Here is a 23725-nt window from a genome sequence, read left to right as displayed (position 1 = left end):
AAATCACGTACAGGGAAAGTGTAAATTAAATAAAGGAGAATAAATAAGCTATGAATGAATTCAAATTAATCTCAAATTGATTTTAAAGGGAATTTATTCTGCATTTCGATCCTCAACCACCATCAGCCTCTAGAGTCGACATATGAACCTTTAGCTTAGAATATGTCACGGCTTGATAAATTAATTCAGATTATTGAAACTGGTTCAACGCCTTCAATAAAACAAACAGCAGCAAAGCAACTTGGCCAGATTTCTAAGCTCAGCGTTGGCAACGATGACGGATACGTTGGCGTTGAGGGTGAATGGATTGAAGCTGTTAGACTTATCTTCAAAGTGAGATTCAATTTATCTTCATTTTTATATTTCATTTATCTCTTTGTCAGATTCTCCCTCATCTTCGCTCAAAGAATTGGGATACTAGAATCGCTGCTTCTCTTGCTATTGAGTCAATCCTCAAGCTATCAGGGACTTGGAAGCCTTTTACAGACAACTCAGTTATAACCGCAAACTTAACTTCTAATCTTCGTTTACTCAATGTTAACGATCTTTCTCAGAATGATAACAAACTTTTGGCGTCTACCGGTCAAGAATACGCTTCGTTAAACACTGCAAACTTACAATCAGCAAAGTCAGAAGCTGCTAATAGACTCGGTTTAGGTTTCTTAGAGCCTAACGAAAGTTTTGGTTTCAACGTTGAAGACGAGTTGTCTGTCAGTCATAACCAGCAAACTCAGCAAACTCAGCAACCTCAGCAACCGTCTGTGTCTGGCCCCACAATTCCACAGTCTCAATCACACTCTCAAGATGATGCCGTTGAAGAGAACATGTCTGCTTTGTCTGCGAGGGAGAGAAATCGTCTAAAGCGCAAGCGGAAATTGGGCCAGCCTACCAATACACCTTCAACAAAAGTCAGAGTAAATGAACCGAACACCTCAGTTAAAGTTGAAAGTACAGAAGATGTCAAGCCTTCACAAGAATCATTAGTTGTCGACCCTAAAGCTAAGGCTGCAGAGAGAGAAGCTGAAGAAAAGGCGAATAAATCTACAACTAGCTTTATCGAGCGGCCTCCTGGTGAATATCCATTTGGTGCCCTGGCTGATGTTATGCAACTCGACCTCTTGAGCTCTTCTTGGGAATTAAGACATGGTGCCGCTGTTGGTTTGAGAGAATTGTTTAAAATTCAAGGAGCTGGCGGTGGTATGATAGTAGAAGCAAAACCCGAAGACAATTCACTCAATCACACAGTATGGATGGAAAATATGGCTGCTAACGTTCTTTGCGTTTTAATACTCGATAGATTTGGTGATTTCATCTCAGATCAAGTAGTATGTCCAGTGAGAGAGACAGCCTCCCAGACGCTTGCTTCTCTCGTATTACACATGGATGAAACTTCAACTGAGCACGTCCACACCATACTGCATACTATGATTTACCAGTCGTACGCATCAAACGACAGCATGTCTCCGGCAAAGAAAGGTGATAAAGGTTTTGTTTGGGAGGTTCGTCATGCAGGTTTGCTAGGCTTGAAATACTTTGTTGCTGTCAAGAAGAATCAACTTGATAAAAACAGAAACGAGATGCTGAGAAAGGTGGTTGACGCTGTTATACTTGGTTTAAATGATTCAGACGACGACGTAAGAGCAGTTGCCGCATCAACTCTTCAGCCTATAGTCGGAGTAGTCATGAACACACTTTTCGAATGTGTTCCTCAAATTCTTGATGCCATTTGGGATAGTTTCACTCAGTTAAAAGATGATCTTTGCAGTAGTACTGGAATCGTAATGGGTTTACTGGCTGAGTTTATTGCATATGATAGCATAATGGAAGTACTTCTCAATCCTCAAAATTCGTCTCGACCACCGTTACCTGAGCTGATTTCACGCTTATATCCATTCTTCCGTCATACCATAGCATCTGTTCGGATAGCTGTCGTTCATACTCTTATAAAATTCGTCAAAACACCTACGCTACCAAATAGCTGGATTGATGATAACTTTCTCCGATTCGTTTACCAGAACGTCATACTTGAAGAGCGGAGTGACATTCGCAATGCTTCTCTAGACCTCTTCCATTGCGCTGTCGATAATACAAAGTCCGAAGAAATTCATCAATACTTGTTCAATCATTTACAGGGTTGGTTTGCTATTGTCATGACTCCTATCGGTCTGCCAATGGATAGTAATTTCTTCGTGAAGTCTAGTGGTATACATAATCAGAATGTTAATCAGAACGTTCATAACATCGACAAAAACATGATGACACAAGACCTATCACTAGTTAGCGTTGAAAATATACTCAAAAGCAGATATGCGGCTGTCAATGCTTTAGCTAGAATATTGGCGGACTGGCCAAGTGAGTCTCAAGAGGTGTCGTTCTGTGGCCTAATACCTGCATATGTTGGTTCGACCTACGCTCTTCATCAACAACTGGCAGCTGCTTTAATTGAAGATTGGGCTACTTTTAGCAAATCTGACCTGTCAGATAACTCACTGGCAAAGTTACTAAAAAAGCAGCTTGTTGATATTTTGCTGGGTGATACGCCGACGACATATTCAGAGATGGGGCTAATGTTATCGCAAATCCGTAATGAATGTCAAATAGTCTATAGCTCCCTCATTAACGATGGTAAACTTAAGAAAGATTCGTTACCTTCAATACCAAATGAAATAGATCCAACAGGAACCATCGAAGGAGCATTTTCTCTATCGATAGCTGACCATTTAATGGGAGTTGATTACGATAATGCCATCCATAACATTAGTAGCCGTAGAAAGAATACCGTCGGTATGATAGACGACAGAAAAAAGAAAACCATGTCGACCATTCAATTCTACAAAACGCGTAAAGATCGTTATGATACTCAGGTTTACGCTGCTGTTGCTGCTGCAGTGGTTGCTCTGAAGGAGCTACCAGCCAAGCTTAACCCTGTCATAAGAAGCATCATGAACAGCATTAAAGTGAGTCATAAGATCCAACATATCAAGATATTCTAATACGAAAACAGACAGAAGATAACATGGATATACAACAACGGGCCGCCAGAGCACTTGCGAACCTAATTGAACTTTGTTGCCTGCCTTCGGCTAAAGCCAATCCAAGTGAAAAGATAATAAAAAATCTTTGCACCTTTGCATGTCAGAATGAGTCAGACACACCAATTTTTACGATCAATAGCAAATTGCGTGAGGGTTCGATGACTTTAATGATAGAAGAGACAGAAGCGAAAGTAGCAGCCTCAGCTAATCAGAACTCAAAGAAGAGTGTATTGAAAGATGAGAAAGATTTACCTCGTATAACTACAATACAAAGAGGCGCTTTGCAATCAATATCTGAGTTCTCTAGGAAATTCGGTCAGGCACTATTTGATAAGTGCTCAAAGCTTTATGATTGCATGGCTTCATTTACAGATTATCACGTTGGTTCCGAACTTTCAGCTGAAAAAGGACAAGAAATAGTAGATTCCTTTACTATATTCAGGATGGTTGTTGAAAATGTCGACTCAAGTCTACACTTCAAGCTACTTGAATTGTTACCTAACTTGTGTCAAGCCATGAAAAGCAACTACGCTGTCATTAGATATGCTGCTGGCAAGTCTTTAGCTAGTATTTGCAAAATATGCACCAATGAATCCATGTTGCGAGTTGTTGATGACATAGTTCCTTTCGTAGGAGATTCTTCTTGCTTATATCATCGTCAGGGTTCTCTCGAAAGTATACACCGTAAGTGAAATGCTATTTCAGGTATAGTGCTTATTTATCGCAGATATTGTTAGCACGCTCGAAACTGCAATTCTACCTTATGTTCTGTTTCTTGTAGTTCCAGTACTAGGTCGAGTCAGCGATGCAGACGACTGCGTTCGTAAACTAGCTACTAGTACGTTTGCGACTCTGGTAAAGCTTGTCCCGTTGGAGGTGAGTTACCTATTTGAAATCATTTGAAATCTAATATGTTCATAGGCTGGCCTACCCGATCCTGTCAATTTCCCTGAAAGGTTATTAGTGAAACGTGAAGAAGAACGCAAATTCCTAACACAACTGCTTGATGGTAGTAAAGTTGAAGAATATGAAATACCAATTAAGCTTAATATAGACTTGAGAAAGTATCAAAGAGAAGGGATTTCCTGGTTAGCGTTTTTGAATAAGTATCAATTGCACGGTATTTTGTGTGATGATATGGGTCTTGGTAAAACACTACAATCAATCACAATACTTGCTAGTCTGCATCACGAAAGGGCCATGAAACACGAGCAAAGTAAGTCTGCTGACACCAAGCACCTACCATCATTGGTTATCTGTCCACCAACGTTAACTGGTCACTGGAAGCATGAAGTGCTGACATACGCTAATAATATCAAGCCACTGCTCTACACCGGTGGTCCTAGTGAAAGAATTAAACTTCGCAAATTAATTCCTCGTCATGATGTGGTCATTATGTCTTATGATGTTGTCCGAAATGATATAACCGATTTAGGGAAAGTTAATTGGCTATATTGCATTTTGGACGAGGGTCATGTGATAAAAAACACAAAGACGAAGCTCACAAAAGCTGTGAAAGAGATCAGAGCACATCATAGACTATTGCTATCTGGTACCCCCGTACAAAACAACGTGCTAGAGTTATGGAGTTTGTTTGACTTCCTGATGCCAGGCTTTTTAGGTAGCGAGAAGCACTTTAATGACAAGTTTGGCAAAGTGATTTTTGCTTCACGGGAAGCTAAAGCATCTTCAAAAGAACAAGAAGCTGCAAATAACGCACTAAAAATCCTTCACAAGCAAATTTTGCCTTTTATTATGCGCAGGTTGAAAGAAGATGTCCTCGATGATCTACCACCCAAAATCATACAGGATTATTATTGCGATCTATCAGAACTACAACAACAACTCTATGAAGAATTTGGCAAGAGCTCTGCAGCGGATGACGCCAATCAAGCGGTCAAAACAGATGAAAAAGGTTCTCAAAAACAACAACATGTATTCCAAGCGTTGCAGTATCTTAGAAAGCTATGCAATCATCCTTCACTCATCTTCAATGAACAGAATGCAAAGCATAAGTCAGTGATAAAAACATTAGAATCTAAAGGTGGTAATATACGCGACGTAAACAACGCACCAAAACTTTTAGCATTGAGACAGCTGCTACAAGATTGTGGTATCGGTGAAACTGTTCAACCTGCAGAAGATTCAGCTAACGTGGAAACCGGAACCGTAGCACAGCATAGGGTGCTAATTTTCTGCCAAATGAAGCAAATGCTAGATATAGTAGAGAACGATCTCTTAAGGAAGCTCATGCCTTCTGTTTCATTTATGAGACTAGATGGTCAAACGCCGGCAGATAGTCGTCATTCCGTTGTCCAAAAGTTCAATCAAGATCCAAGTATTGATGTTTTGTTGTTGACTACTCATGTTGGGGGTTTAGGATTGAATTTGACTGGTGCTGATACAGTCATATTTGTGGAACACGATTGGAATCCACAGCGTGATTTACAGGCTATGGATAGGGCACATAGATTAGGACAGAAGAAAACAGTCAATGTTTATCGATTGATAACCAGAGGTACTCTTGAAGAGAAGATAATGGGGTAAGTTTATCCTTTAGTTTTAGACCAGTAATAACAAAATCTGTCATAGCTTGCAACGTTTCAAACTTAATGTTGCTAACTCAATTGTTACGCAACAGAATAATAGTTTAGACACAATGGATACTGGACAAGTACTCGATCTATTCAGTCTCTCCACTGGAGCAGAAAACGAATCTGACAACAGCAAGAGAAATTCCAATGCTCCAAATTCACAGAAGAATATGTTGGAAGGTCTCGAAGATTTACCTCCCGAAGATGAATATGAGTCGCTAGATGTGAACAACTTCATCAGCAGTATGTAATGATTATCTGTCCTGCATACAGGGAAAGGGAGCTTTTCACTTGTATACATTATTCATAATTTATCTGAAGTTTAATCTAAAAGCGTTTTCGAACATGGTCAAGGCTGGGTATGGCTACTTTGAATTATTTTCTTGCCTTTTATCTCATCAGAATTTGTGTTGCGATATTGCCCTGGTGCTCGCATTAGCGATGTGGAGCGTGGTTAAATGTGATATAAGACGTTAAGGTCTGACACGTTTCAACATTGGCTCCTGAGAGTAAGGCAGGCTGGCTTCCTTCTTAAAAGCCGGCAGAAGTGACAAACCCACCAAAAACCTCACATATGCACGCTGAGTAAAATAATTGGGCATCATCATGGGCAATTCAAACCATCGATTTAATAACGTTTACTTTAACATTAAAGAAACTAGCCTCCTTGGCTTAAAGTATGAAAACTTAACAGGGCTAAAAAAGTCCGCGCCACAAATTATCTTCATTAGGACAAGGAGAAATATCAAAAAATGTTATTGTCACCTACATTACTTTCATAACACGATTATACTAACTATCGTAAATTGTTTTATCAGCTTGTAAAATTAACATACAGAATTAATTTGTTTGATGCAGACAAACATGAAAAAGTACCATCGAACGTCAAAGTCTAGTCGTTTATAACTAAACACAATCTATAATCTAAACGTACTCTCTTAAGTTCATTTTAAAACATTGTTCGAAATCCCCTTCCAAGATTTAAAGAGATTCTTAGACTTACAAAGAAGTAACAAAACTTTGTTTTACAGTTAGCAGTTGACATCGAAAAAGCTCAACTGCCTCAAAAGTATATGCGTATAATTTACTTACACATAATCGAATGGTTTTATTGGAAACTAAGAGCAAGTAAACGATATGGCTTTCACGCTACGTATGATCTGCCTTTGACCTAAATTATAATTTATGAAAACGTTCCGATATGTTGATAAAAAAGGTCTATGAAACGGAGTTGAATTATAGTGATAAAAAAACTAGGAGTTAGAATCAAGGCGTAGTTAAAACAAACATCAATACGAGTTTCATTTAGATCAGGTTTACTGTTGATATAAAAAATTTGACGATCGACGACGATATCAATTGAAATGAATAACTTTTTTTAGGTCCAGGAGCATTTGCCTTTAGAGCTCATTCGCCAAGGAGTCAAGAAAAGCAAACAGTCGGATTGAATAAATTAATATAATTGTTTTTAACAAACTCGAGCTTTAAAACAAGAATGTTGTTTTTATGTTATGGAAGTGAAATCAATAAGTTGCAATTTGCTTCAACGTCTCGTATTATCCTAACTTAAGCAAAGCCAACATTTACGCTCTATTGTTTTTTATTGATGGCATAAAGGTAAAAACATTCTAGGAATACTCAAAATACTAATCAAATGAAAACAATCGTTGAGTTCTTTGAGCTTTGTCTTTTTGGACTTGATATACCTCATTACATAACATATATACAATAGTATGAGACGATTTTCTCACATCCACTGCAAATCAACATTCTTTATATGATAGCTATAAAAGCACTCTAACCGATTGTATTTTAGAAAATTTTCAAAAGTTGAGTTATCCGCGGGAACTTACGTAAGATTGAAATTTTAGCGTACGTCAAGAAGATTACTAGTAGTCGTGGTTGAATCTCAGGCGGTTAACAAACTTAACACTACTACGAAATATTTAAGCATGGGAAATGTACTAAATTTAAGGATTTTCTATCTTTGGTACCACACACTGCAGATTCACGAGTTGTATTTTTTTTTCTTACTGTAATGAGTCTTTTGGCGAAAAGCATGAAACCTCAATGAAGCCGCTCTGTTTTGTTGTAGGAATTGTGAAAATATTTCGCCCTTGCATTTATTGCATCTTCTGCAGACTTCCCAGTTTGTTAAATTCCTTGTCTTTTCAAAACAACATCCTTCTTTATCTTCCATTCAAATTATTTGTTTTATTTCCATTGCAACTGAATAAAAGATCAGGATTATCCGTGAATGTCGTGATATAGGAAATGAAGTTTCATCAATACCTTATGTTGATGATGTTGAACATATTAGAATACACAGTTACGAAGACGTATGTTTGAACATCGTTCATCATTACTCCTTTCAGCATGAGGAGTTAACAGTGGTGCCGAATTGAATGAAAGCGTTTCTAGACTAGATCAGTAAATCTTTATTTATAATTGGCTATCAGTTACGCTTAACTCTCGGGTTGTCTTTTTCACGTAGTCAAGTAAGTTCGTAGAACTCTTGTAGGCTTTCCTAGCGATCGTCTGTTTTTGAGTATTGGACCTAGTTCTAATCGAATGTTGATCTTGGTAATTTTAATTATAAGATTCTTGCAATCACGTACGTTTTTCTTTTCATTATTTTTTGAGAAATGGTGACGTTTGTGTCACTCTCAATGCATTTTTATCAGTCAATCAGTTGGAAACGAAAGTGTTTTTACTTAGGCGTAGTGAGACGCACTGAGGGTATCTGAGTGGCTGGGCATCTCGTTACTCTAGGCGGTTCGATGACTCTCTTTGCTGTTTTCGCTGCTTTGTGCCTTTCAGCTGATGTTTCTGCGGCGCTTGACTTTATCTGTGTTATTTTGGAGTCTTCTATATTTGTGGGTGCTGTTCATCGCTAGCGCATTGTTCGTCCGTTGCTGGGTATGAAGTTTTGAGTGCTAGATCACCCTACATGGTGCGGTGGTTCTAGCGTGTCTTTCCCTCGTTGGCAGTTTGTCCCGATAGCTCGATACCGTAGATATCCACTTGTACTGGAATCGAGTTCAAATGAACTGCAAAATCTTTCCTCTTAGTTTGTTTGATTTGAATTTCTCTTCGCCAACTTACACTAGCTTATTTACGGATTTTAGTGTTTGCTTACACTACTGCCGATCAAATTTATCGCAATTTGATTTTACATGATTGAGCTTTTAAGCTCTATAATGAATTTTGATATTCTGCAGTTTCATTTACCCATGTGGTAATCTATGTCGATTTCATTCACGCCAAAAGGTCCGTCGATTCTTCAGGCAATGCATGTTAAAGATGAGTACGTTATAAAGCCAGAAAGACTTCCAAGTTTGAAAAGGTATGGTATTGCCTTTTTGTAATCAATAACGTGAACAATTTGAATGTTTCAACTATCTTGTAATGAGCTGAGGTGACCTCCACTTTCTGTTACATCCCTTCAATCGTTCAACAATACTTCAAAATACTTCAAACAAACCTAGATAGCCATTTTCCTTACTTTTATTCCCTAGTGATTTCAATCAAGCAGAGGGAACTAAAAATCACGCGATGCCGACGAAGATTGTAAGAGGTAAGACCTGAGAGGTTGTCTTTCCTTTTTCTCATTAAAAAATCTCTTCATTGTATCACATTTCTTGTCCTATAAACTGTGAGAGTGTCTATGTGGACAAAGGACGAATGCAGATTCAGGCATATCATGCGCATTGTTCACATGTGACTTTACTCCATGCACCTTTAACACCTTGCTTTTATTTTGTGAATTCATCTGGGGATTATTTAATTAAACAACCGACTCAGCTTGTTGATCACACCATCTAATTTGAACATTATTTTCTGTGCTGTTTTCTTAGACGAAAAATGGCATGTGTAACGACGAAGGCGTCATAGCATCGTGACTACTGTGAAACTGTGCAATTCTGATCTTTTCGGGAAACGGGTACCTTTGCAAGCATTTTTGGGGTGTTTTATTTGTTATTAGCGCTGTTTAGCGCTTTGTGGTCGACGAGCTTATTGAAACTGGTCGCAAGGAGCTTAATATGGAAGCTGATAATGTTCATCTATACGAAACTCACCTTCATAATTCTAAAACGAACAATAACTAATTGATTTCTCGTAATGCAACTGGTGAAGCCAAATAACTTTTATGAGTGTAGATGAGTCTACTTTTTGTTGCGTTTGATACTTCAGATGACTTTAAAGTAAGTAAGCCAGCTTGCCTTACTCCCAGGAGCCAATATTGAGACCTATCAGCGCTACACGTCTTATATCACAGTAACAATACTTCACATCGCTATTGCGAGCTCCAGAGCAATAGCGCAACGCAACTTCCGAGCAGATAAAAGGCGAGAAAATAATTCAAACGACTTACGTTCAGCAAAAGTTTCTATAACCAAACCAGACTTAACAATACAGCCCCTTTAAATTGAGCTTTCCAAAAGCTGTATATCAACCATTTGCTCAGTAATAGTATCAAGATGGGAGGAGAGCTGGTTTGGAATAATTATGATATTATGAGACTGACATGCTGGTTTGATTGGAATAATTTGTCGGTATAATACTTTGTCAACATTAAAAACCCTAAGTTTCTCAGCAGCTGATTGGGAGGACGGTATTTAACAGCTTTATGAGAACTTTCGTCGTAATTACATGGCAAACTTGACGCTAATCGGTCGGAGTCTTTTGAGTCACCCTCTAGTGCTCCCCTTTGGTGATACGTCATAGATAAATCAGAAATGTAGTGTGACAATCAGAGATTGTGTTTTGCAAATCACGCTTATAGACTCACGGATTTTTATGATCATGTAATATTTCTATGTGTCTACCAGTGTCTCTTGTCGAATTGAACTAACCCTCCTTGATCAAAACCGCCAATCGTCAATGGGCACAAAAACCGATTCAGTTATATTCATTCTGACAATACTGACGTTCTATTACATCGATGTATTTATGCAACGACAAGACATCAACCCTGTCCCACCCTCGCGATCAATAGAGTGGGGAGAGTACAATTTCCTGCATACGACAGACATACACGGTGAGCTTGTCGATGTCATCTATTATCTGGACTGATATCATCTAGGTTGGCTAGCTGGACACAAGAAAAAGAGCGCACCTGAACCGAATGGTAACTTGACATATCGCTTGAATATTAAGTCATTAACACACGATCAGGTAGTGGAGACTGGGGGGACTATGCCTCTTTTGTAGATCACATGCGCTCCAAAGCCAATGATAAAGGCGTTGAATTATTCGTAATAGATAGTGGAGATCTGCATGATGGTAGTGGACTATCGGATGCTGTCAAACCAGGAGGTAGTATGGTTGATGCCCTACAGCCAGTGCTAACATAACTTAGATGTTAATGGACATGACACCAATAACATAATCTCAATGCTGGATATTGATATGCTCACTATTGGTAACCATGGTTTATACAATCCGGATGTTACGCTCGACATCTACAAGAATTTCACCACAAAGTGGTAAGCTAGTAATGCTGTTACGGCTTGACTTATAGTGAATCCAGGAGCAAACGCTATCTGACATCAAACACAAATATAACTGACCCAGACACGAATGAATCTGTGTCAATAGGCGGTACGAAATAATATTTACCCTAGTAAATGCTAATCTTTTGATTAAGAAAGATATCTTAAACACGTCACAAAATCCGGACGCAAATTTACTGCGTTTGGTATACTATTCGTGAGTTATTTTCAAATTGAATAAGCTTTAACTATAATGCTCGAAGAATTTTCCAAACTCAAATTGGAGAGCACACGTACAACCGATCGAAGAAATGGGTGAGTGTTGACGGTGAATGCTCTTACATGTTTTGACATTACATTAGTCAAAGAAGCCTGGTTTGATGAAGCGACAGATGAAGCTCCTGAGTTGTTGGTCGAGTTTTTATTTTAAGGAATAAACTGATTTGCATTACAGCTTCTTAATCATAGCGCATATGGCTATCAATGACTCTAGTTGGAATGTTGTTTTAGAAAAATTAAAGCAAAAGCATCCTCTGGTTCCAATTATCAGCTTTGGCGGACATCAACACGTTAGAGATTGCGTTTTCAACTATGATGATGGAAGGGACGTACGCATGGCAAGTGGTCGGTTCTTAGAGACTGTTGGCTGGATGGGTGTAAATATATCAAGCGACGGAGAGCTGGAAGTCTCACGTAAATATTTAGATGCAAACCCCGTTGGTTATGCATGGCATTTAGATATAGACAAGTCAAAGCTTGTGACTCACTTGGGAAAGAAAATTAAGGAAGAACTAATGAAACTTTGGAACAAATTAGGACTCGGGCAAATTATCGGAAAGATAGACAGAGATCTTTACCAAAGTCGTGTACCTGCTACACATCCAGATTCACTTACGTATTGGATGAAACATGAAGTCTTGCCGTCAATCAAAAACCCTAGCCGCGAGTATGAGGGCGTACCGAGGTTAGTCACAAACTCAGTATGTTAAAAATATTCACCTTGCTGAATAGGCTAATTTTGATGAATTCTGGTGCTATCAGATTTGATTTATACAAGGGAATGGTTAACAAGAATGATGTGTTTACGGCATTTCCATTCAGCAATTCGTTACCGTTTGTTAAGGGTGAGTCTTTAATACTCCACAAAAATGGTATCACCTGATCAATTATCGTAGATGTGCCATTCAGGATTGCTAAGAAGATGCTCGTAACACTTAATAACTTACCTGAAAATCCTTTCCTGTCCAGTACAAACGAATTAAAAAGCCTATCTATCGGATACGTAAGTGTGGGCTTAATATCAACGCGAGACTAATTATATGAAGAAAACTGATGATACATGCCCTGGAGTAGGAGATGATGTTGCACATGCAAGATTGGAATATTATGATCAGCCAGCACTATTTTCAACCGAACTAGATAGTTTAGAGGATGAAGATTTAGTTGACGTTGTTTTCATATCATTGTGAGGGACACAGTGAAAGTATTACCATAAACTCAATTTATTACAGTTTACAACCATTCATTGAAAGGGCTCTTAGTATATTAAGTCCTCGTACAGAGTATACAATTGAAGAGAAGTATACAAATCTTAGTATAAGAGATGTTATTGAAGAGTATTTAAAGACAAGAAGTGGTTAGACAATTGTTGGCATACTAGTAGATGGCCTTTCAATTGTAGGAGTTTGATTAGAAGGTTTGAACATGGATGTAGTTGTTTTAGTTTGTGTGTAAAAGTTGACACCTTGTTCACCATAAAAGCTATTCTCACCGGCAAAGCTAGCTTTGTTGCCTGACCATGAAAAGAAGGGTAGAGGAACTGGAAGAGGAATGTTTATACCAATTTGACCGGGCTCGACTTTTGACTCAAACAATCTAGCAGCTGAGCCTGATTCGGTGAAGATAGAAGCACCGTTACCATACTTATTTTTGTTAATGATTTGAACAGCTTCATCGAGAGTTTCAGCCTCTAATAGCAAAAGAACTGGACCAAATACTTCAGTTTTATAGATATCCAATTGAGTAGAAGGGATTGATATTATTGTTGGGCCAACAAAATTACCATCTTCGAAGCCTTTGACGGATACATTAGAACCGTCTAACAAAACATTTGCACCTTGTTCTCTTGATTGTTTAATTAATGATAAAACACGAGATTTCGATTCAGGTGAGATGACCGGACCAACATCTGTGGTATGATCAAAACCATTACCAACTTTGAAATCAGAAGCTTTTTCTATAATATCAGGTAACCATTTGCGAGAATCACCAACTAAAATTGCGACAGATAAAGCCATACATCTTTGGCCAGCAGCACCGAAAGCAGCACCTAAGATGGAGTTGATTGAAGCATCTTTTACAGCATCAGGTAAAACAACAGCGTGGTTCTTTGCGCCCATGTTTACTTGAGCGCGCTTACTATGTTGAGTAGCTTTCTCGTAAACATGTTTGCCGGCGTGATCACTACCGACGAAACTGACAGCTTTGACATGATCATGAGTGATTAAAGAGTCAACGACATTGTTTGTACCATTAATAACATTGAGAACACCATCAGGTAAGCCAGAAATAGAAGCTAATTCAGCTAATAACAAAGAAGCGGTTGGAGTGCGTTGAGAAGGTTTGAGTATGAGAGAGTTACCGGTAGCTATAGCTAAAGGTAAAGACCAATTGGGAATCATAGAAGGAAAATTGTTTGGAGCGATCATAGTACAGACACCTAATGGTAGTTTTCTTGTATGAGTATCAATATGATCAGAAACCTGCAAGAAAGAGCCCATTAAAGTTGTAGGTATAGAAGCGGCATAATCGACGACTTGTAAACCTCTCAAGACATCGCCTTTGGCGTCATTGAAAGTCTTGCCATTCTCAAATGCTACAGCGATTGCTAAGTCATCAAAGTGGAGCCTAATTTGGTGTTGAAAGTTTAAAACGAACTTCTGCCTTGATAGAACTGAGGAAGATTTCCATTGATTGAAAGCGGTAAAGGAGGTGTTGATTGAAGAAGTGATCTCATCATGAGTGGATTCAGGGGTTAAGGAGAGAACTTTGTTAGTGGACTGTGGGGTAAGTGGGTAAGAAGGGGAGCACATAAATCAAATAGAAGAAACTAACAGGATCTGTGACTGGATGGAAATTGTGTGTATTCGATTGAATGAATTTCCCGTTGATAAAGTTCGGCAGTCTATCGCAGCTCAAAGCGAGCCAATCCTTCTTCCTTAAATGATTCAAGTAAAAAGCCATGATGCTTGTACTTGAAGATTATTAATTGAAGGATGCTTTTACAAATAACCTCGGTTAGTAGACGAGGATTGACGTAGTGATTGAAAATAAAGATGAAAAAACATATATATGATAACAACAAATTAATGGTGCTTTGGTTCAATTTTAAACTCTGGGTTATCTAACAACTCTCTTTCAGTGTACTCGTTCGTGACTTGGACAATTCTATCAGTGAGGTAACGCTGTTGTGATGAGTCTTCCTCAGACCATTGCTCAGCAGGTAAATCTTTGTGTTGGATGGATTGGTTAATGGCTCTTCTTAATCTCCAAACTCTGTCATATTCCTCTCTTGGTGAGAGACGACCGAGTACCTTTTAGTCTGGCGTTAAAGTGAGTTATAGCGGTAAAAAAGAACAAACTTTTTGCATTTGATCGTTTTCCTCTTGAATGAGATCGTCATCTGCTATTTATTAGTGGCAAATCAGGATAGAGTTTTGACTAACATCTCAAGCCGACTTGCTTGAAGCCAGCAAGGCTATTAAATTGAATTAAATTGGAATTGCAAAACGTTAACTAACTTTAAACCCACTTTAAATAGCCCTTAGCAATTGGTTCAAGTGATTTTCTAAGGCCACCTTTAATGTAAGGTGCGAGACTGATAATTCGAAATTAAATTGAGCGAATACTAACAATTATTAGATACCAACCTGATTTTCAAAGGGTTGACCATTTTCAGAAACCTTGCTTGTTAGAATCCAAGAGATTCCAAGAGATTAAAAGGTTTAAAGTTGATTGTTTCAACTATAAAATGACAAATAGAATAATTTCAAATACAATTTCATCATTCGCTTTAATTTTAGTAGTCATTTACGCTTTAGTTATCAGATTTTATTTATTTCTCACTTCACCTTCAACACCACCAAAGAGAAGAGATTGGGATGATTACAAGAAATACAAGAATGAATTAATAACCCCTGATCCAGTCTACTACGCTAATCAAGCTGGTTTTGATATTCAAAATCAAATAATATACACAAATGATGGTTATCAATTGTTAGTTAATAAAGTTATAAACCCTTCACATGATAGAAATAAGAAATTATACCCAATTCTAATCTTACATGGTCTATTCCAATCTTCTGGTTCTTTCATCACCTCCGAAGAACGTAGTTTAGCTTTTTGGTTATCTACTCAAGGTGATTATCAGGTTTATTTGGGTAATACTCGAGGCGTTTTCAATATGGGTCACCAGCACTTGAAAAAGAATGATCCTAAGTTTTGGAATTACACTATGCAAGATTTAGCTACACAGGATCTACCTTGTCTTATCAATCACATCAAATCTGATAGCGGTTTCAATCATTTATCTTTCATTGGTCATTCACAAGGTAACGGTCTAGCTTTTATGTCGTTGAGTTTAGATCATTGCCCTCATTTATCAAATTCAATTAGCAGTTTCATTGCTTTAGCTCCAGCTGTTTATGCTGGTCCTTTAACAACTGGGTTCCCTTTCACTGCTATCAAAAACCTTGATTGGAATAGTTGGAAATTCATCTTTGGTGACTTGGATTTCATTCCCTTAATGACGTTAGCTTTCAATTATACACCAAAAAGAGCTTTTGCTTTATTAGGATATCAAATGTTTGCCTTCTTATTCAGTTGGACAGATAAGAACTGGTTAAATAGACGTAAAGCAAAAATGTTTAGATTCACACCTTCACCCGTTTCATCAAAATCTGTTCATTGGTGGGCAGGTAAAGATGGCTTCTCAACCAAAGGTTGTACGTTAGATACACGCAAAGATCGTTGGTTTAGTACTGGTGATCAAGTTGACGAGAAGAACCAGTCCATACCAAAATTTCCACCATTAAGCTTATACGTTGGTACTGATGATAAATTAGTACTGGTTGAACCATTACTAGAAAGATTAAAGACGCATGAGAGTGTTAGGTTAAGAAGAGTTGATTACTTTGAAGGTGGTGAACATTGTGACTTCTTTTGGGGAGCAGATGCAGTAGAGATTTGCTTTTATAAAATATTACAAGATATTCAATTAGGTTTAGAGGAAATGAAATAATTTGTAATTCTAGCAATTTGTTCTTCTTTTTATACAAGCATGGCAAAGTCAGATAAAGTGAATGGATTCAACAGGATAAAATTACTTAGAGGGGATAAAAGCATTCATACAATCTATATAAAGCAGCATATTGCAAATAGATCAATAAGCGATCATTTCCCAAGTGATAGAACAATTTTCGTTACCCAATTACCGATAGATATGAATGATGAGGATATTTACAACACTTTCAATAATGTCGCTGAAATCGATTCAATGAGAAGGAGTAGCTTGGCTCTTAGTACGATCGACTATCCATCTGGTAATGATCAACAAGATAAGCTAAATCACTTAAGCAACTTTAATAGAAACGTGCATCTAATATTAAAGACTGAAAAAGACTTGACTAAAATACTAAACTCAAACAAAATCAAGTTAGAAAATCATTCACTCAATACAACAACTTCATTAATACAGCTATACAAATCACTTAGACCTAATCACAATGATATAAGATCATTTTCAACTAACTACATAAAGCAATTCGAACAAGATCAAATTATAGAAAAGAATAGACAAATCTCAAATGAGATTGAATCCAAGATGGAAGATGACGGTTTCACTCTTGTTGAAAGAGGTGGTAAACATGGTAGGGCTGCAAATGAAGCTGGTGTACAAGTCGCATCGAAGCTATTCAACGGTGGTAAAGTAGATGAAGACAGCTCAGAATACAGAAGAAAGAAGAGAAAGTTCAATCAGCCTCTAGATGACTTCTATAGATGGCAGAGGAGAGATAAAAAGAGACACGACCTCGCTCATCTCAGACTCAAATTCGAGAATGACAAGAGAAAGGTTGAAGATTCTAAACAAAATCGTAGATATAAACCCTACTAGTTTATTATTGTAATTGATTCTATTTTACAAACTAAATATTCGTGTTCGTGTTTAAAAAGAGAATATCCAACAATTGTCCATATGTAAGCGTCACCTCCACATGTCTGTCCATCAAATGTCATCTTCACCGCTCGCAAACCTTAAATAGAAATTGACCATAACTGCTGACAACAAGCAGAAGCATAGTATTGTTGGTCCTAATCTATCATCGTATGGTCCGGTGCCTCTCTTCCTTATAGCAGATGCTCTCCAATGATAAGTGACGAGAGCATAAACCATAATGAGCATAGCTACGAAACTAAACATCCCTGCGGATATTTTACCGACCTGATCACCAAAGTTCAACAGCCCAATAGCTAATCCACCGAGAATGACGGCAAAGTGTAGCCAACTTAAGAATCTAGAATGAGAGTTAGATGGTGTTCTTGAAATATAATTATATAACCAACGTTCTTTCATTTGCGAAGAAAACCTAGAGTAGCACCGTTAGTACGTAGCTGCTAATACCATTAGACACTCACCTTTGGCTCGACGCGTACAGGTAAAGCTATCCTCTTATTTTGAGTACGTTGTAAAAGCGGCTGCGTAGACATTTCTTCTTTGTTCTTTTGTCTACAACTTCTTCTCCAGTTGATGAACGTTGGCCTTTAACCCATACCATCTATAACATAACTTTCAAATTAAAATAAATTAAAATGAACATACGCCCAGCAACACCGTACGACCTTACTGGGATGCAGAACACAAACCTCATGAACCTCGTTAGTCTCTCAATCCAATTCCATTCAATTGCTCATTCATTTCACACAGCCAGAGAACTACAACATAAAATACTGTAAGTAATTACTCTATTCTAGCCTAACCCTAAACGATCATCCTAAAAGACCTTTATCACGCCCTCACTTGGCCTCAATTATCATACGTAGCAGAAGATCACAAAGGCCGAGTCGTCGGCTACATCTTAGGAAAAATGTCAGCTTGTCTCTTTCATCGTATTCATCAGCTTATACCCCAAAAGGAACGATGATATGGACAACAAACCTGGACAGCTGCCAAACGGTCACGTAACCTCGATCTCCGTCTTGAGATCGTATAGAAGGCTAGGTTTAGCTCAAAAGTTGATGAAACAATCTCAAACTGCTATGAAAGACGCCTTTAACGCTGCATACGTTAGCCTCCACGTCCGTAAAACCAATAGAGCTGCTATCGGCCTTTACAGAGACACTCTTGGTTTCGAAGTGTGGGAAGTTGAAAGAGGCTACTATGCGGATAAAGAAGATGCTTTAGGTTAGTATTATCTTTATTGTCTGGCTGCCATCCTAAACACTCCCACCAGGTATGAGACTCTGGTTAGACCAAGACGCTAAAGCTAGAGAAGAAGCCAAGAAGAATAAAAACTAATAGTCACAACGCATTCACAACTAACCCACATCGCTAAAATAGAATATTTTCTGCATTTGTTTGTAAGATTTTTTTACTGATTCATACAACATAACATTAATCCCATGGATTACGTGATGTACCCTGGTGATTATTAAACAAAGGTGCTGCAATTGGTGGTGAAAACGATGGTATTGTCGTAGGTGATGCAATGTATGTTGACGGTGCAAAGGCTGATGCTGCTGCAGGTTGTGATTGCTGTTGTGGTGGGATTTTTACTTGAAACGTAGCATTTGTATTTGGAGGTGATTGCATTGCTAGATTGCTACTAGTACTACTGGTATTTACAGGTGGTCTCCAATTCAACCTTCTCCCTTCACTGTAAATATCATCTAAAACATCCTCAAGTCTGCCATCCTTTTCAAAAGCCTTATACATTTTGTATAGTAAAAATGCAGCTCTTGCATCCTCAATTGAATCATGTGTATCTAACTGTATATCCTGCTTAAGAAGAAACCAACTTAAGAATCTAAGTGAGAGCTTCCTATGACTGTCTTTCTTTTGATATAAAGCCACTGTATCAATTATTTGATCTTTAGGTACGAATAAGTCTGCTTAACATTAGCTTTCCAATTCATGATTTGTCAGATCAGAGTAACCCACTAATTATTCTAAAATCCTGAGACAACCCGTGGCCAATAAATACACATCCCATATCGACAAGCAATCGAAGCTTACGATAAGCTGCCTTTAGTGGCACGAGTGTATGCTTTGATGTGCTTGGTTCCAGGTCTCCATGCATTATACCAGAGAATTCTGTTAGATAATCAATTACCGGTTCGCTGGTATGAATATAATCGTCAATGAATGGTTTCTGTTCCTTGATTCCTTCTCCTCTTAGAACAGACACTCTAGCAAGTGATAATTTTGAAGGCTTGATCACAGATCTTGATCCATCAGACCTAAATTCAATTTCTTCCTTCGATAGTGTGTAAGACTTTGTTTATGATTGACATAAACAGACCTTACTCTATTCATTGAAACAAACTCGGCATCAATAGCAACTAAAGATCCAGGTTTTGGTAGCTCGCTTTTTCTCAAAACCTCATGTTTGAGAAGTTCTGGGTCGCGATTCCTGAAGAAACGTAAATTGAAATTTATAGTGCTTTGGATCGACTTACCAAGATATAGAAAGATCATTGCATAATATACCTGGATCGATCCTCTGATTCAATGCTGGATAGTTGACAAAATTATCCACATTTTCCCTTTCATAATAAATAACGCATGGGATCTTTCTTTGTGAGTCAAAAATATCGATTATCGTATGCAAGACTTACCTTCCAATCAGAGAACGATAAAGCTTCTGCTTGACTGACATTCCGAACCAAGAAATCATTAAATATATACCATGGACTTTTGGTTTTATCAACCAGTTCATCATTTGATACTGAAAGGACTATTAGTTTGTTTCAGGAATTGACTAGAACTCACTTCTGACTATTGACACAAGATGATTGGATTCAGGATCTGGGTGAATTTGCGCAACAACCGCCTTAGTTTTAACCTTAGCAGCTACGCGATTACTCAAATTTGGCTCACCTTCAAACTATATATACCTAAATCACTAGTGAAATCTTTCTCGTTTGTCACTACATGGAGTTGATCACCATACCTCCTGATTCCAAACCTAAGCGGAAGGAAGTGTTGAGGTCTGGGTCCATAAGGTGACTCCCCAGGTTGCCTTGCTGGTTTGAGCCATACATCCAAATTTTCCTTCGAGTGTACACCAGCATTTATCGACAATACGGCTGGGAATTGAGATTCGAATGTCGATATAATACGGCGAGAGTGTAACGGCACAAATTGCTTTGTTACTGGACAAACATGCTTTGCTAAGGAATCACGTATAATTGATCCACGAAGAATTGAGCTGAAGTCTACTGGTAAAGGTGCTTCGTTTGAAAGTGTCTGGAAAACAATTAAACAAGCAATATTAGAGCAAGTATACTAACCTTTCTAGGATACATAAGCTCTATAACATGAGTAACTCCCTTTCTGACAGATCGAGATCCACAACCATCCGTACACATAGAGACAGAAAGCGACTCAATACCTAACAACTGAGAAATCGGACTCATGTTACCATTATTGCATACTTGAGGACAAGGTTGAAACGTCCAACTTTCAACAGACATCTGTTCCAGTAAGAACCTATTGAAACTCTGTATCATACTACCATAAGCAGCGGTATTCTTAGATTTTGAATCAGTATCTAAAATTCCTAAAGCTTTAGCTTGTGGGAAACTAGTCAAAGCTCTTGCAAAATTTGTTGATTGGCAATTCACACCATTTCCATTTTCTAGCATTCTGAATAAGAAACCTGATTCTGTCAGTAAACAATTATCCTTGAGGTCTGGTAATGTAGTTTGAGACGTTGCTACAGCTCTAATTGGTTTAACATGGTGTAATATTTGCAGCAATGCGTTCGTATACGAATTAGTTATATGAGTTTCTAAACCAGAATAAGGCGTTCTATTATAAAAACCGAAATCAAAGTCCTCTATACCAAATTTTGAGTACTTTATCTCAACCTTACGATAATGCTTTGGAATGTTAGCGACGCCATCCTCATCTACTTCCAGCTTTTCAACTTGCGAATCAAGACGATGATTACCCTCTAAGCTGCCGTTCTTAAGTTTTTCCCTAATTTGCTCAGATATAAACTTTGGTTCATCAGATTTGCGTCCGCCTATTCTATTTCTGCCACTTCTACCAGCTTTGCGTGAAGGCGTAAGATTGCGTTTACCTTTATTTTCCTGTGGATTGTGAGCATGGGCAGGGAATATGTCTGTGCGCAGTGATTTTGATACAGATGCTGGGATTTGGATTGGCGGGTTAAACATGGGCGATGAATCTGGTAAAGGCATATGTAAAGGCATTGAAGATAAAAGTGGTGTGTCGTAGTATGGTAGTCCTATGGTATTCAAAGGTGTTCGGTCATTCCAATCGATACGTGGTGGTGGTTGTGTCTCTGATGGCCAGTCAAGATGAATACCCTCGAAAGCATTGAAATTTTCAGGTTGTCCTGATTCAAGGTCTGTCCAGACGTGAATAGACCCTTCTGCATCACCAAATGCTAAATGGTTTCCTGAAGTTGAAACTGCCATTGATGTCACGTATGACGGAATATCGATCATATGATAAGATCCAGTGGATGTACTAAGGTCTGTGACATGGAACTGACCCTGAATGTCAGAAATGAAGACGGACGTTGATAAGCGTGGGTGAATTTTAACAAATGAAGGACCACTAGGGAATGAAACTGGCGGTAAAGGACGCATCATTCGGGCATCGTAGACTTTCACTAGAGGTTCTGGTACTACTCTGCCAAATCTAGGACCAAAAATTTAGAAAATACACCTACTTGAGCGATACTCACCTAGTTGTACACCCCCAACTGAGAAGTATGTTTCCAGTTGATTCAATTCCAAGCAAGCCATCTTTGTGAGGAGTTATGTGTTGCATCGCAGCTTTGGAAACTCTTGTGTCTCTGATTTGAACATTACCACTGACATCACCACAGACAACTGAAGAACGTGGACCAGGTTTGAGGAATCGAATAGGTTCAGGTACTTCAATCTGTCTGTTGTGTTAGAAAAGGTGATTTACTGAAAGGCATTCGACTCACCTTCCTAACTAAACTACCAGAATTTGTATTTAAAACAAGCAAGTCGAGTTGATTGCCACCAGCAACAACTTCTGAAGAACCAGGAGACATTGACATGGCTTCCAAGCTAGATCTCGGCTCTTGAACCATCCATTTGCCAATGGCAGATCTCTTTGTACCTTTGACGCCATTTGCGCCTAGTGTAACGATACCCCTGTCGTCCAAGCATAGCTCTTTTACGGGACTATTTCTATGCGCACTGAAAGAAGTATATCTCTCGCCATCCAAACCATACAACGAGCAAACTTGACCGTGTGAGTTTCCACTCCAAATCAATTCAGTGTAGGGATCAAAAGATAGACTGGTAATCGGGGAAGGTATTGTCGTGTATCCTGGTAATACCGTTCTCGGTTGCCAGTTTGCAGCCATTTCGATTTGGCTTTAACTTGACCGTACGAGTAGACGAGCAGAGGTGCAGATGGAAATTAACAATAAACCGGCATACGAAATAAAAGAGGAGAAATTGATAAATCATAGTTTAGGGGACAGAACGCTGCATATCTCACAGGACTTGAAGGGTGATGATACCACAGGTAGCACACTTTGGTTGAGCGCACAGTTGCTATCAGCGTATATTGAGCAATCAGGTATAAAAGACAGATTAAAAAATGGTAAAAGAAGGTGCTTGGAACTTGGCAGCGGCGTAGGATTGGTCGGGTAGGTAATAAATCACGATTGATATCATTAAGCCTGCGTAGGCTAGCACTTGCAAATAACAAATCCAATGAGGTGCTTTTAACAGATGTTAGCAAGGTTGTTGATCGCGTACTTTTGCCAAATGTAAAGTCAAACGATTATTCAAACACTCAAGTCGGTGTTTTGGATTGGTCCACAGAACCAGAAGCCATAGATTGGAAGGCAATAAGGTGCTTCATAAGAATTTCAGATATGCAATGGCTTACAGAGCGCAGACAGATAGACAGAGGTGAACATGTACTGAGACCACCATTTGATTTGGTGAGCGCAGAATGTGTAAGAAACACGTCTAATTCTGTGCATATAGATAGTAACAACGGATACCTTGTACGAGCGTACACTAACGCCTCAACTGCTCAAGCATATCAGCTACCATCTCAATCAATCCGGCCACAGCAAGGCACTAATTGGATTGGAAAGGCGAGATTCAGCACTGATAGATGAAGCCCTGTCAATGATTACTGGCATGGGTTTGAAATTGCAGCAAATTCCTCAGCAATCCTTGTCAAAGGCTGTGAGAGATGAGTATGGATGGCAAGATGATGAAATTTGGTCTGGGTGTGAATTGTATAAACTTAGCAAGTCGAATAGAAAGACTAAAAGTTGAATTTAAATGCGAATAA

The 23725-nt window shown here is 38.5% G+C and overlaps 10 protein-coding genes across 10 annotated transcripts; 6 read left to right on the top strand and 4 right to left on the bottom strand.

The window, feature by feature from the left end:
• Positions 1-162: 162 nt before the first annotated feature.
• On the top strand, positions 163-5880 carry J056_004803 (putative helicase mot1; the record flags this gene model as incomplete). The annotated part of the gene is made up of 6 exons (XM_009269993.1): positions 163-333; positions 384-2957; positions 3005-3719; positions 3763-3911; positions 3957-5578; positions 5628-5880. The coding sequence occupies 6 exons, from the start codon at positions 163-165 to the stop codon at positions 5878-5880; spliced, it is 5484 nt and encodes a 1827-aa protein (XP_009268268.1).
• A 4633-nt stretch (positions 5881-10513) lies between these two features.
• Positions 10514-12593, top strand: J056_004802 (uncharacterized protein; the record flags this gene model as incomplete). Its single annotated transcript, XM_009269992.1, has 12 exons — positions 10514-10670; positions 10716-10760; positions 10808-10948; positions 10992-11118; positions 11163-11233; positions 11280-11341; positions 11388-11439; positions 11487-11532; positions 11579-12088; positions 12136-12248; positions 12300-12406; positions 12450-12593. The coding sequence occupies 12 exons, from the start codon at positions 10514-10516 to the stop codon at positions 12591-12593; spliced, it is 1575 nt and encodes a 524-aa protein (XP_009268267.1).
• A 168-nt stretch (positions 12594-12761) lies between these two features.
• On the bottom strand, positions 12762-14367 carry J056_004801 (uncharacterized protein; the record flags this gene model as incomplete). Its single annotated transcript, XM_009269991.1, has 2 exons — positions 12762-14183; positions 14239-14367. The coding sequence occupies 2 exons, from the start codon at positions 14365-14367 to the stop codon at positions 12762-12764; spliced, it is 1551 nt and encodes a 516-aa protein (XP_009268266.1).
• A 122-nt stretch (positions 14368-14489) lies between these two features.
• Positions 14490-15076, bottom strand: J056_004800 (Cytochrome b-c1 complex subunit 7; the record flags this gene model as incomplete). The annotated part of the gene is made up of 5 exons (XM_009269990.1): positions 14490-14717; positions 14766-14806; positions 14850-14881; positions 14936-15001; positions 15054-15076. The coding sequence occupies 5 exons, from the start codon at positions 15074-15076 to the stop codon at positions 14490-14492; spliced, it is 390 nt and encodes a 129-aa protein (XP_009268265.1).
• Positions 15077-15586: 510 nt separating this feature from the next.
• On the top strand, positions 15587-16423 carry J056_004799 (Sterol esterase 2; the record flags this gene model as incomplete). Its single annotated transcript, XM_009269989.1, has 1 exon — positions 15587-16423. One exon carries the CDS (start codon positions 15587-15589, stop codon positions 16421-16423), a length of 837 nt encoding a protein of 278 aa, XP_009268264.1.
• Positions 16424-16624: 201 nt separating this feature from the next.
• J056_004798 (Ribosomal RNA-processing protein 7) lies at positions 16625-17296 on the top strand (the record flags this gene model as incomplete). The annotated part of the gene is made up of 1 exon (XM_009269988.1): positions 16625-17296. The coding sequence occupies one exon, from the start codon at positions 16625-16627 to the stop codon at positions 17294-17296; it is 672 nt and encodes a 223-aa protein (XP_009268263.1).
• Positions 17297-17407: 111 nt separating this feature from the next.
• J056_004797 (Vacuolar transporter chaperone 1) lies at positions 17408-17889 on the bottom strand (the record flags this gene model as incomplete). The annotated part of the gene is made up of 3 exons (XM_009269987.1): positions 17408-17696; positions 17746-17768; positions 17818-17889. 3 exons carry the CDS (start codon positions 17887-17889, stop codon positions 17408-17410), a joined length of 384 nt encoding a protein of 127 aa, XP_009268262.1.
• A 102-nt stretch (positions 17890-17991) lies between these two features.
• J056_004796 (acetyltransferase A complex catalytic subunit ard1) lies at positions 17992-18697 on the top strand (the record flags this gene model as incomplete). Its single annotated transcript, XM_009269986.1, has 5 exons — positions 17992-18057; positions 18107-18131; positions 18181-18268; positions 18315-18583; positions 18633-18697. The coding sequence occupies 5 exons, from the start codon at positions 17992-17994 to the stop codon at positions 18695-18697; spliced, it is 513 nt and encodes a 170-aa protein (XP_009268261.1).
• A 96-nt stretch (positions 18698-18793) lies between these two features.
• J056_004795 (PAB-dependent poly(A)-specific ribonuclease subunit PAN2) lies at positions 18794-22775 on the bottom strand (the record flags this gene model as incomplete). Its single annotated transcript, XM_009269985.1, has 10 exons — positions 18794-19287; positions 19340-19655; positions 19706-19811; positions 19858-19970; positions 20017-20126; positions 20171-20231; positions 20279-20647; positions 20692-22072; positions 22119-22318; positions 22368-22775. 10 exons carry the CDS (start codon positions 22773-22775, stop codon positions 18794-18796), a joined length of 3558 nt encoding a protein of 1185 aa, XP_009268260.1.
• A 49-nt stretch (positions 22776-22824) lies between these two features.
• Positions 22825-23709, top strand: J056_004794 (uncharacterized protein; the record flags this gene model as incomplete). The annotated part of the gene is made up of 3 exons (XM_009269984.1): positions 22825-23063; positions 23105-23363; positions 23410-23709. 3 exons carry the CDS (start codon positions 22825-22827, stop codon positions 23707-23709), a joined length of 798 nt encoding a protein of 265 aa, XP_009268259.1.
• Between the last annotated feature and the right edge of the window lie 16 nt (positions 23710-23725).

The sequence above is a fragment of the Wallemia ichthyophaga genome (assembly GCF_000400465.1).
Source record: "Wallemia ichthyophaga EXF-994 unplaced genomic scaffold scaffold9, whole genome shotgun sequence".
NCBI classification, from domain to species: Eukaryota; Fungi; Basidiomycota; class Wallemiomycetes; order Wallemiales; family Wallemiaceae; genus Wallemia; species Wallemia ichthyophaga.
The sequence above is the reverse complement of the archived record's forward strand: the minus strand, read 5'-3'. Positions and strand labels throughout refer to the sequence as shown.